Here is a 14,194-nt window from a genome sequence, read left to right as displayed (position 1 = left end):
TGTACATCTTTAGGTATTTCTTTTTATCTTGGTAGCTGCCCTGAGTACCAACTTTGAGGAAAAGTGTGGGTTGTAAATAACTGAATGCAACATTATACAATACAATATGCCTGCAAATCTCTCTGCCAAGCAAGTCTTACCACATTATCCTCAAAGTCTTTTCTTTGAGGTCGATAAACATAGAAGTTCCTTTCTAAATCCTTTCATTTTGAGTTATTGCAAGAAGCAGGTTGGCTTGCATGTTGGGAAGCTGGTCAAATAGTCAACAAGATAAGGGCCTTTCTGTTTTAACATTTATTGCTGCTGCTATTGTTATTGTTCCACTTATTATTTTTATTCACTTCTCCCCATGGATCGAGATGGTGAACAACAACAAATAGACAATGTGCAACATTGATTAAAACACATTATTAAAACATGCAACAGTTTAAAAGAACAAATAAGAGTTTCATTCTAAAACAACCCACATTTGAACTTCATCATTTAAAAGATATAATTTATATATTTTATCTGGATAAGTCTGCCAGAAGAGACTGACCTTCAATGCCGTTTTAAATTCAGACAGTGTATTCAGCTGTCAAATCTCTTCTGGCAGTGCATTCCACAGTCTAGGGGATGCTGAATAAAAAGTCCTCTGGCTGACCATTGACAACCTAGTCCTGGCTGACTGGAGTAAATGTCTCCCAGAAGACCTGAGTGTATGGGGTGGATTATACAGGAAGAGGTGATCCCATAGGTAACCTGGACCAAAACCAGCCTAAGAAGGGAGACAGAGGCAGGGCAGCTCCATCAGGCCTAGCCAGAGGAAGAAGAAGGCTCTCCCTCCAATTTTTCTGCCATGGTCCAGGCCTCAGAGGGATAGAAGATCCCCTTCCCCACTGCCATTCCCTTCTTTTGTGTCTTGTCTTTTTTTATTGTAAGCCAGAGGGCAGGGAAATGTCTAAATAACCACTCTGAGAGCCTTTCTGGCTGAAGAGTGGGGTATAAACACTCCAAATAAATAATAATATAAATAAACGATGTGGGGTTTTATGTGTTTATGACTTGCTTTCCCAGTTTTTAGATTGAATGCCCTGTATGCCTTTTGGTGGGCAGGGATTTTTAAATAATCTAATAGCATACATTTTATTATTTCTTTAGTTGTATTATTACATTAGTTTCACTCCCCCCCCCCCCAGCAAACTCAGCAGCATATATAGCTCTTCTCTGTGAGGTTTCACCTGCAGTGAAATAGTGATTGACTTCAAGTTCACTATCTCATCTATGGCTGTGTGAGAACCAGGCCTTTCAATTTCCTAAGGCCTTAACAGCCCTTAATGCATATCTGTATCTACTTCCCCGCTCTGGTATACACTGGGAATTATGATCCAATATCTATCAATTTAGGGAAAGCTTGTTGATACTCATGCTCTTTCTTTTTTCTGCGGCCATGGGAGCAAGGAACAATGTTTTTCTGATATGAAGTGAATGCATTTTTTGCCAATGTTTGTGCCTTTTTCACAAGCAGTCTACAGCAGTGATGCTGAATTATTATTAGTTGATTGCCTTGCAACATTAAACAGACCTGGCATGAATGATATTCAGGGCTTGCTGTTTTAGCTATTAATTTTAGAACTTTTTTCGGTAGTGGGAGTTAATTTTTGCTTCAAAATTACAGAAATGTTGGTTGGAATAAAATTAGAATAAAATGGAACCATTTCTGGACTTAGCAGTTAAAGTGACTTCTCTCTCCAGAATGTGAAAAGAGACCCCCCCCCCCAAGAAATCTTTGTAATAAGTAAAGAGGTGATGCTTATTACTGGAAAGATCTGTCTCCTTGAGATATTTATGTGGTAGTTGGTGGGGTTTGTTTGTTTGGTTTTGGCATAATATTCATAACACCCAATTTTCCCCTCTTTTCAATCAAGTGCATCCATTCTGCAGCTGTCTTTTTCTAATATACAAATTGTTTGTTTGTTTGCTTATTTATTTATTGTTGTTGCTTGTTCTTTTAGCTAGTACATCAGTTTAAATGTGCATTAAAAATAAGGATCCAAACGCCTACTGAACAGCAAGCAACACACTTTATCTCCCACTGTTTTTCAGTGGCTTTCCTGTACAATAAACTTGATTGGGAGAGCCAGCATTGTCTAGTGGGTTGCATGTTGCACCAGGAATCTGGGAAACCAGTGTTCGAATCCCTGCTCAGCCATGAAAAGCCCCTGGGTGATATTCAACAAGTCACACACTCTCAGCCTCAGAGGAAGACTGTGGCAAACCTTCTCTTAATAAACCTTGTAGAGAAAACCCTGTGAGACACCATAAGTTGAAAAAGACTTAAAAGCACACAACAAGAAATCTATGTACTTTGTAGCCTTGATCTACCAAGGAAAGGCGGGCTATAAATAAAGATTATTGTTGTTGTTGTTGTTGTTGACTTCTTAGCACTTTGTTATGGCCACAGACATGTGTTGACTATATTGCAGACAGTAAGAAGCAACTTAATTCCTTACCATCTGCACTTCTAAAACAAGGATTCTGTTCAGTCAATCTTAAATTCCTGTGTATAGTCCTAGTTCAGAGTCTGTATTTCAAATTGTATCTTAATGGACAATAAACAATATATATTGATCATGTGGAGCTGAAAATGAATGTTCTGCCAGGAGCATTGCAGACTCTGCTTTACACAGGTCATCCTATCCACTGCTTGCAAGAGTCGTCCATCAATTGAACCAATTTTTAATGATAGTACATGGACGTTTGTACCAAAAGCACTGTTAGGATTACTTGCCTATCAAATGCTGAATGTAGTTATCACACAAAACCTGACTTAAAGATGCACTTCATTCTCTTAATCTTGTCATTCAAGTTTGCCCAGCATTGAAACCCCCAGAAAATGGAAAACTTGATATGGTCTGCCATTAATTCCCATTCTCATTAGTTGTGTTGTGTGGTTGGTTCTTTCCTGCCGTCAGAAAATAATTTGAGCTTTGTATTATAGGTAAACCTTAAATAAGGCTTAGATAAGACACAGAGAACTTTTTTCCTCCATTGACCCATGCGAAAAGTTAACTGAGGCTGGCAGTGGACATGAGATTCCTCTTTCTGACCTCCTTTTTTCTTTTTCTTGTCTCTGAGGTCATGGTGTATCTTCAAAACACAGCATGAAGTCAATGATAAAAGGGCGTGCCTCTGTCCTCCTGCCCTAGCCTTGAACAACAGAGTGATTTTGAAGGCTTTCTCTCCCTTTGTAAATGCCATATAGCACCAACTGCCCAGTTGGCTCAGATATAACCTTTTGCCATTTCCCTCTAGATGTGCCATATTTTTATAGTAGTAAAACAAGAGAAAATGCTCTTTGTGAGATTTCCAGATTAGAGTGAAGAGAATATGAAGAAAGCAAGGTATATAGAGGCCACTTCTAATATTCATAGGCGATACTTGATTTCCCCTATTTTTTAAAAAAAATCTTAGAATGCTCCTGCTACACCGTATTGAAACTTTAGTGATTCATGTATCTGCATTTGAACAACCATGCCAAAACAGGATCTGGGAAAAATTCAAACAGAATTCAAAGAGAGTGTGGAAAGTGGATTAGCACTATTAAGTTTAGTTGATCAGGAACCTGAAGAACTAAGGACAGAAGTCAGGGACACAATCAAAGAGGAATGCAGAAAGATGATAACTGTGGTAAAAAAAGAAGGCAAAGAAACAATGGATGACAGATGAAGCGCTTCAAGCAGTCAAAGAAAGATGAAGAGCAAAAACAAAGGGAGACAGGAACAAAATGAAAATGGTGAATACTACTGTCCAATGATTGGTGCACAAAGACAAGGAAAGTTTCTACAATAATCAAAGCAGGCAAATAGAAGCTGAAAATAAAAAAGGAAAAAAGGAAGAGCAAGAGATATATTCCACTAGATTTAGGAAATCAAAGAGAAATTTAAACCACTGATGGGGAACATAATACACGAACAAGATGAAAGTAAAAATAAATAAATAAATGGAGACCATACACAGAAGAGCTGTATAAAAAATACAAAAGGGCAAATGACACATGGGAACAAGAAACACACGAAAATGAACCCCTAATTCTGGAAAACAAAGTGAAAGCTGCATTCAAAGCAATTGGGAAGACTAAGGTCTGTTACAGACAGCCAAAATAAAGCTGCTTCGAGTCACAGTGAAGGTATGGTGTTTCAATGATGCATGTGTCCTAAGAGTCCAGAAGTCGCACCAAAGCCACACTTCAGCCCTAAGGACTGGAACGTGGCTTTGGTGTGGCTTCTGGACTCTTAGGACGCATGCGTCATTGAAACACCATACTTCCACTGTGACTCGAAGCAGCTTTATTTTGGCTGTCTGTAACAGGCCTAAATCACCAGGAACAGATGACATATCAATAGAACTGCTACAGTCCATAGAAGTTCTAACTAAAATCTGCCAACAAATATGGAAAACAAAGCAGTAGCCCACGGACTGGGAAAGATCAATATACATTCCTATTCACAAAAAAGGAGACACAAAAGATTGCAGTAACTACAGAACCTTTGCACTAATTTCCCACGCAAGCAAATTCATGCTCAAAATTCTGCAGAAAAGATTCCTATAATACAGTATATGTAATAAGAAATCCCAGAAGTTCAAGCACGTTTCAGAAAAGAAGGCAATAAGGGTCACATACGATGGATAATGGAGTGCACCACTAACCATGGGTTGAGGTTAAATATAGGACAGTTAACAACAACAACAAAAACAGTATAGTCGTTTGAGTGTTGGGCTAGGACTCTGAGAGACCAGGGTTCAAATCCCCACTCAGCCATGTGAACTCTTTGGTTGGCCTTGAACAAGTTACACTCTCCCAACCCAAGAAGAAGTCAATGGCAAAATTTTAATAGTACAAATCTTGCCAAGAAAACCCTGTGAAAGGTTCACCTAAAGCACATAACACAACAACAACCCCAGTTCAGTGTATGGAAGCTAACTGTAATAGCAACTGAATTTTACCTCTGAATTTGGCAATGCAACAGCATCCAGGGTTGTGGGGCAGAGCCAGGGCACAGGGCAGGCTGTGGCAAATGTTATTTTGTTTACTAATAAAAGGAATGGCCACGGTAGCTGTAGCCACCACCCCGTCCTTCTCCAGCATTGGTTAGTTGAGGTGCCTGTGGCTAAGGTCAAAGGACAGTCCCAGATATACAATTTAAAATTTTGGTCTGCAAAACAGAGTATCTGTTCCATGCAAAGTCTTTCTCATCTGCAAACAAGAGCTCCTGTTCTATGCAAAGCTTTGCCAGTTGGTCAACAGAAGTCCTGTTTCATGCAGAGCCTTCTTCCCAGTGTATAAATCAGAGCTTCTGATCCATGCAAAGCCTTTCTAGGCTTAAAATAACCTGTTATCTTCAGTCAGGAGGGATAAAGAAGGCAAGGGCATGATATTGAATTATGAATAGAAATAATAATCAAAAATACATTTTTTAAAAATGATAACCCTCCCCACCTGCATTTTTCACATGTGGGGAAACCATCATTCATTCATTTGTTGGCTAACAGCAGAACCAGCCAGTGTTCTTTGAACAGTAGACCAGACCAGGTTTCTGGTTCTGAGTCCTATCACATGCCTTTGACACAGTAACTGATCCATGTTAATCAGTAATGGCAATGAGGAAAGAGGAAACTTGCATAGTTAAGGTGCAGCTTTCTTTTTATCCTTTGTAACTGGCAGGTTAATGGCTTAAATTGTTATCTGTCAGGCACTGCAAGAATAGATCTATCATTAGGAATCAATTTCACTTTTATAATCTTTAACATTTTTATTTACCAAATCGGGGACAGTGAGATTGTCAGTGAGCTTGTTTGACTGCAAGAATAAAAAGCCATGCTTGAAATCTGCAGGGGGCAGGACTTAAAAATGACTCCTTTGTTAAACCTCCAGAAGCTTAAGGGGGAAATCACTCAAGCTGTGAATTGTAGGAGCTTCACTAGTCATGCTGGAATTGACAGTTACCCTTTAGTATACCAGTGAGCATCTGTATAACAAGAGCTGAAATGAGAGAGGATGAAGGCTGTGACAGAATGATTCCACCATTTCTCATACCTCAGCTCTTAGAAAACATGTGGAGAGAGATCCCACTGTTTCATTGCAGATTGTCTTTTATTTTTTGCTAAATTATCTTGAGCAACCACTCAAGTTCAATTAAGAAAAAGCTTTTTCTCCCACAGCCAAATATGCCTATGTTCCTTTCAAACGGAAATAAGGAAATAATTGCCTCTTACTGACAGTATCTGAAGAACAGGCTGCCCCCCCCCCCAAAACCCCCCAAGATTAAACACTCTGATTGTGCAATCATTCCTTCAGCTCCTACTGCAGTGGAGAGACTTTTTTCCCCTGCTGGGGTTTTAAATCTGTCAGGAAAGATGTAGAGCCTCTTTACTTGTTAAGTGTATACATGTCACCTCAAGTATGGAGTGTCCTGAAAAGTGGCCGGGGTTATCAGATGTTTCCAATCTTTAAATTTCTTAATCTCTTACTCTTTACATAAACATTTCTTTCCAGTTTTTTTTAAAAGTACTGTTGTACTTAAAAAAAACCCGTTTTACTTTTAAAAGTTACTTACTTTAAGCAAACAATAGATGGATCCAGCAATGGTGGCACACCCTTGGTTATTTCAGAACCACAGGATATACTAACATACTCAAAACTCTGATATTATTGTATCTTTTCGAAATGTTGTTTGTGGATACATTTACAAATATACATTTTTGCACCAGGGGATATTCCATTTTGAGGCGGGTCTTTAGGGCCATATACCTGCAGTAGGTAAGGCTAAGAGCAGGGGACCCATACAGGTGTACAATTTAAATTCCTGATCTGCAGACCAGAGTATCTCTACAATGCAAAGTCTTCCTAATCTACAAAGAAGAGCTCCTGTTCTATTCAAAGGCTTCCCAACTGGCAAACAGAAGTCCTGTTTCATGCAGAGCCTTCCCAACTTCTGATCCATGCAAAACCTTTCCATATTTAAAACAGGCCTAATCCCTGATTGTGGTGCAAACTGTCCAGATGATGTCTGGACAGTTCAGCACAAATCTACCCAATACTGCCCCCCCCCCTTAAAACATTTTTTTTTAAACTGTCACCTTTGCCACACATTTTCCCAGATGATCTGGAGCCCTGTGTTGTGATGCCAGGTGGCTGTTTGCAATGCATCCTTCTGTGCAGTACTGGTGCAAGTTGCTCGCTCTAAAGGTCAGAACGAGGTGCCTAGCCATGTGATTGATGTTGGGAGCCTCGTTCTGACCTCGAGAGTGAGTGAGTGACTTGCATCAGTAGCAGTGGCATTGAATGGCACAATGGAGCACATGTGGGAACAGCTGCCCAGCATCTCAATGGAGTGTCCCAGCTAACAATGGAACTTCAACGCAGGACTGCAGACAAAATGCTCCAGGCTGCTCCCAGAGTATTCTGACCTATGCAGAGCCGTGTAACTGAGAAAAAGAAGCTTGATGTAGTGATGTAGATTCATTCTGTTAAAGCTTATGCTATTAACACTCTTGAGCGACTGAGGCCCAGTACAGATAGGCAGGAAGTGGCATGCTGGCACCAATTCTAGGGCTTGGGAGCTCACAGCAACCTCATGCTCCCGAGCCCTAGTACATGTCAGTGGTACCATTTTGGTGCGTGTCTATTTACACAGCGCATGTACCAATGACGTGTCTTGTGCAATGCATCCAAATTGCCTTTTGCACAGGACATGTCATCGCAAGCTTCAGGGCAGTAATGGCGCCTTGGCAGCGTCGATGGAAGGAGCTCCTTTTTGCAGCAGATCATTGCCTCTGGCTGCCTCTTTCTTCTAATCTGTACTGGCCCTCAGGGTCCAAATTGGCTTGGATCAGGGCTTGAAATGAAGTATTTTGCAAGATCTGTACAGAATTAAGAACTAAGGGCAGAAGCTAACTCATTAGATTGTTCCACTATGGCCAATAGCTGTTGGAGATATGGATTCAGCTGAGTGAAAATGAAATGACAAAGTTGCATGCTCAGAATGTGAGGATGAAACAAACTGGAAAGTTTGCATTTTTCATTCATTGTTTTCTCTTATACAGTCAGTCAGCCCTCCTTATCCACAGATTTTTTATCCATGGATTCAAGCATCCATAACTTGAAAATACTTTTAAAATATAAGAATCACCATAGGTATTGATTTTGCCCTTTTATATAAGGAACATCATTTTACTATGCCATTATATTTAATGGAACTTGAGCATCCTTGGATTTTGGTATCCACGAGGGGTCCTGGAAACAAACCCCAGCAGATACCAAGGGCCCACTGTATTTAAGAAGCCTATTTTTGTACGTAATTTTATGGATGCCCATAGGTGTAGCTATGGGAGCGTGTCAAAATGAAGACGCCCTAATAAGAATTCTGCTCTCCTTCAAATGAAAATTTCCTTTGCTCTCCAAATTTGTAGCATTCCAGGTAGTAAGACATTGAAAATCATTCCTACTGGAGCTCTCATATTTGCTATTCTCATTCCCTTGATAATTTTGTGTATCCCTTTTCTATGGGTATCTAAACTGTATTTATAATTGCTCAACTGAAGTTTTATGTAACCACAGTGCTAGAAATTGGGAGACTGAAGTTCAATTTCACTGGGGGAAGGCAGCAACCTCATTTTTCGCACACCTGCATCACTACACCCCTATGGCTGCATGTCACATCCTTTGTTACTTATCTAAGCTTATTAACCAGATGTTTATATTCTACTCTTATTTGAAGGTGATGATCAGATGGAGAGAAAAGGACAAGTTTTGATTCTTTTAGTGGAACAAGCACTTCGCTTTCAAGATTACAAAGCAGCAAATATGCACTGCCAGGAGCTTATGGCTTCAGGTAAATTACCTTCTATTTCCCCTACACACAGAGAAAGAGACACAGACACGCAGACTCTATCTTAAAGTAATTTCATCATTTTTAGATAAAATGCTGCTTCAGTTTAAGTCAGTATGGCTATTGAATGGCATTCATCTGGCAAACAAACAAACAAACAAACAAAAACACCATGCATTGTCCCTAAAGCAGAGAGGTTTTTGTTATTGTATCACTGAAATTTGTGTTTCACCAGAGCTGGAGGGGGAAGTTGTGTGTGCTGTAGTGTGATGAAAAATATTTGATGATGATGAGGTACAGTTAGCTACCCTATTAAAAAGAGTAAACAGACGGCAGAATCATGTCTGTGTTCAATTCATGTACAGATCTGATCAAATTTCTGATCAAGTCTATTCCCAAGGTACAAACTATTACAGGAAAGAGGTAAGCTCTGATAACCAAAACCATTCCTTTTATCCAAAAACTAATGCTGGGCTCTCCAAAAAATCTAAAATGCTTGATGTATAAGTTTATCGCATGGGCCCTGGGGGACGGGAACGAGGTGGAAAGGAAGGGAGCCAGAATGGAACAGAACAGGCAAATCATGCAGATTTTCACATGGGAGAACGCTGCAGATGCTGCCAGGAGTCCCTAATCCATTCCGCATCCGTCCCACAGCAGCCGATTTTTGAGAACTGAATCTGTGTGATTTGCCCATTCCCTCCCATTTCCACTCCATTCCGCCCTGTTCCCCAGGACCTGTGCGATAAACATCGTAATTTCAATTTTGTATTTCAACCTTTTTCTTTTCAAATGTATTCACCAGGCTACTCTAAAAGTTGGGATGTTTGCAGCCAGCTAGGACAATCTGAAGGTTACCAGGACATGTCAGTTCGACAAGAACTCATAGCCTATGCCTTGACACACTGTCCCCCAAGTGCTATAGAACCACTGCTGGCAGCTAGCCGCACTCTGCAAACTGAGGTATGTCTTCAGTTTTTACACATTTTCCTTAAAATAACTTTTAAAAAACCCTAACTCTTATGTGTCCGTATATTTATGCTATTCAAGAATACTTGAATGCAGTATTTAACAAAAGACTAAGCAATATTTATAGACATGGTTTATTTTGCTTCTTGAGCGTAGTTCCAATGCTTAAACTAGAACTTTAGTATAAAGCTAGTTAATTATATTATAGAGTATATACAAAATTCATACCTTCTGATAATTCTCAAAAATAGTTTAACTTTAATGGCAAAGAATAAGGAGAATGAAAGAAAGAAAGAAAATGAATATTCCAACATGCTGCTTTTTTGTTGCTTTTCAACAAACGTCTACAGAAGAATACAGTGGGGCCTTGCCTCCCACAGATTTGAGCATCCACAGACAAGAAGTCCCATTGTCCCAAATGGCGGCACGTACATCAGGCTGCGCTATCAGCTGCATGCACTTCACGCCACCATTAGGAACAACAGGACTTGAGGTCCCCACATTTTTTTGTACCCACGAGGGGGGGTCCAAAACAAATTCCCCCATGGATTAGAAGGTCCAACTATAGTTTATATTTGTCATTTAATGTGAATTATACTGTAAGAAAAAATTTGTGAAAACAGACAATACATCACTTCCACCTAACCGTATTCTTCTCCTGACTTTAGTTTGAATGCTGACCATATGCAGTGCCCCCAAAATAAATGTTTCCTATCCAAGGAATATGCAACAACTGGTTGATTGGATAAGACTTAACACAAATACAGTTTTATTTTTGTGTTATCTAGTACAGATTCTTTATCTCTATATGTTTCTTAAACTTTTATCTTGCTTTCAGTGAGAGTTTTGCTTTTCCATCATAATGCTTCCTGTTCTTTGGCTGGTTCTGTTGTTACTGTTTTATAATTATCTTGTCGTTTCCTTGCATATTGCCTTCAATTTATACTATATAATTAATGCAGTTTGACACTGTTTTAACTGCCATGGCTCAATGCTATGGAGTGGTGGGATTTGTAGTTTTGTGAGATATTTAACCTTCTCCATCAGAGAGCTCTGGTGCCACAATTAATTACAAATCCCAGGATTCCATAGGATGGAGCCATGGCAATTAAAGCAGTGTGCAACTGCATTATTTCTGCAGTGCCGATGCAGCCTTGATGAGATGCATGTATTTTCTCCACTTCCTCCTTCCACATTTCTACTACTACATGTTTGTCACAGTCTAGCCTACATGCTTGTATGTGTTTATACATTTCTGGAACAGAAAGTTGAGTTCTCTTTATTTTTATAGTTTTTTTAAAATGAAAAACTATTTTTAAAGGGAAAAGGTCCACTATCTTCAGCCTTCCTTGCTTGAAATAGGGCAGGTTTGTTTAAATAAGCACCACATACAAGGGAGGTAGTGCACATTTGCTATATATTGAGTAATTTAAGAGACATATTATTAAATTCCTCTTTAGATTCTTTATCATGCCGTGAACTACCAAATACGGCCTTCAGAAAAAGTGGAAAACATAAATACATCCAGAACATCAGGTGGAGTCAGACCAGAGTCCTCTCTTGAGGTAAGGATTTCTTTATTAGGACAATGACACTTTTTCTAATTCCATTTTTGTTGTTTTAAAGTTAGCATAATTCAAAGATATAAATGAGGTAGGCTACAAGTTCCTACTCATTCAAGTATTCTTTGCTCTTTTCCCAGTCAGACTTCTGTGTCTTCATTTTTTCCTACAGCTTCTTACCTGCTTTATATGTGTATTTCAAATAGCTTTCATATGGAATCTCTGTTTCTTAGCTTTTGTGGACAGTAGCCAATGCTGGACTTCGTCTAGAAAGCTAAATCCAGTGGAAACATGAGGGGGAATAGTTCTCTTTTCTTCATGTGCCTTCAGTTCTGGAGGACTGAAAAAGCCCACAGAACCAGGGAGGGAGGGTAGTGATAAAAAGCATGATATTGGATTTGGGTCTCCACCTGCAAATCGTTTTTCTTCAGATTTCTTCATGCTTTAGAACTTGGGCTGCCTAAGCACTGTCCATGTGCTGGGATCAGATACTTATGCAGAATTACATCTAGTGAAACAACAATAGAAGTATAGTGTTTAGATCAAGGGAAGTAATAGTGCCACTCTATTCTGTTTTGGTCAGGCCTCACCTGGAATACACCACAATTCAAAAAGGAGAAGCTGGAGTGTGTCCAGAGGAGGGTGACCAAAATAGTGAAAGGTCTGGAAACCATGGGGAGAGGCTTAGAAAGCTGGGGTATGTTTCGCCTGGAGAAGAGACAGTTAAGAAGTGATATGATAGCCCTGTATAAGTATTTGAAGGGGTGTCATATTGAGGATGGAACAGCCTTGTTTTCTGCTCCAGAGACTGGAACATGGAACAATGGACACAAGCTACAGATAAACAGATTCCACCTAAACATTAAGAGGAACTTCCTGACAGTGAGAGCTGTTTAACAGTGGAACACACTCCCTTGGAGACTGATGGAGTCTCCTTCTTTGGAGGTTTTTAAGCAGAGGCTGGATGGCCATCTGTCAGAAGTGCTTTGATTGTGTGTTCCTGCATGGCAGGGGGGTTGGACTGGATGGCTTTTGTGGTTTCTTCTAACTCTTTGGTTCTATGACAAGGTTACTTTTAGTGGTTCCATTGGCAACACCTTCCAGGATCCACATATTGAAGGGGAAGAGAGGAGCCTGTCTTTGCCATATGGGCTCCACGTAGATTTAGAGTCATGCTGTATTACTATTCTTTAATCAAGAATGAGGAACATGTGGCCCTTTGTATGTTGTTTAACTGTATCTTTCTTGTGGTGGTCTCTCACCACTGGCTGTGGTAACAAGGGAACTTGAGAGCTGAAAGTTTATCAACATGTGGAATGCCACACGTTGTCCACCACTGTTCTGTATCATTAGATGGGACACATAGACAGGATCCTCTGGCTCACAAGACTACTGCCCTATCTCCCCCTACCTTCCTCTAGTTACCAGAAATCTACCTCTGAATTTGAAAAATATGGGGTTGGAGGGTTAAACAGTGCAAGGAAGGAAAACATGATCTTGGAGGCTTCCTGGAGGGGACACTTCAGTTTTCTTGGTGGGAGGGGGAAACAAGAAAAGGGCAGGGAACTCAGAGGGTTTAATTTTGGGGGAGCTTCATGCAGTCCCAGGGCCACATCTTGCCCATCACTGTTTTGAATGTATATGTTGAAAGCCAACTATTGGATCATTCTGAGATTTAGGGGTTGAGTCATAACATTTGTTCAAGCCACGGTTCAGAAACTGCAGGAAGCAACTCTTTTGTCCACAGCTTAGAAAACTTACCCTTTTGGACTACAGCTTCCAGAATCCTCCAGTTAGTATGACCAATGGATTTCCTAACTGAGGGATTTTGGGGGTTGTGTTTCCAAAAAGTAACTTTTCTGCTCTCTACAAGAAATTCTACGTAATTGGCAAAAGGCAAGTTTTCTGCCGTGGAGGATGATATCTGTAGCTAGGTTTGCTGTTAACAAAGATTATTGTGCCATCTTATGTCTGTAAAGCATCAGTTGCTCTGTTGTCAACCAGATTCAGAGGATGACTGGTTGGAAATCAGAATTCCTGCCATGCCTACCCTTACCATGCTTCAACATATCAATAGAAATTTTAAGACTGTCTTCAGTTCCCATCCCCCAAGAAGCAGTCACCATCACCAAGATCCTGGTTTAGGTTTGAGAACTCTAATGCATCTCTAGAGTATAGGTTGAGTCTCCCTCATCTGAAATTCTGAAACCCAAAATGTTCCAAAAAACAACACTTTTTTTCCTGAGGGGCTCACAACTTTGCTTTTTGACAAATTTTGCTTCATGCACAAATTATTTGAAATATTGCCCTTCAGGCCATTTGTATAAAGTGTATATGGCCCAGGACAAACGGTCTCGAAGTGGTGTGCCGCTGGCGATACTAGGCTTAGGGTCCTGCACCAACCGCATAGTCCCTAACCCTAGCACAGCAGCGGCATCATGGCGGCATCCCGTCCACACGGGCACCGCCATCTTGACATAAGGGACGCGCAGCATATACACATCGCTGCATGACACACTGGCATGTGCTGGGCGCCATAAAAAACCCCAGATTTTTCCAGGTTCTTTTTACTCCGGAGGGACACCACACGGTTTGGCTGCTGCAGCATCCCTCTGGAGGGAAACAGACCGCGTCCAGTCCGGCCTTTCTCAGAGGTATGTACCGGGCTTATGAAACATAAATGAGTTTAGACTTGGATCCTATCTCCAGGATATCTCATTGAATACATATATGTAGATACAATTATTCTGAAATCCAAAATACTTCTGACCCCAAACATTTGGGATAACAGAG

General features: G+C 40.3%; 1 protein-coding gene across 1 annotated transcript in view; it reads left to right on the top strand.

Moving 5' to 3' along the window:
• Positions 1 to 14,194, top strand: part of NBAS (NBAS subunit of NRZ tethering complex) — a 254,362-nt gene that overhangs the window by 159,576 nt on the left and 80,592 nt on the right. The window contains 3 exon segments of the mRNA XM_042464384.1: positions 8,760 to 8,873; positions 9,676 to 9,833; positions 11,300 to 11,404. Coding sequence (XP_042320318.1) covers positions 8,760 to 8,873; positions 9,676 to 9,833; positions 11,300 to 11,404 — 377 coding nt within the window.

The sequence above is a fragment of the Sceloporus undulatus genome, chromosome 1 (genome assembly GCF_019175285.1).
Source record: "Sceloporus undulatus isolate JIND9_A2432 ecotype Alabama chromosome 1, SceUnd_v1.1, whole genome shotgun sequence".
Classification (NCBI taxonomy): Eukaryota; Metazoa; Chordata; class Lepidosauria; order Squamata; family Phrynosomatidae; genus Sceloporus; species Sceloporus undulatus.
Note: the sequence above shows the minus strand (reverse complement) of the source record. Positions and strands in the feature narration are given on the sequence as shown.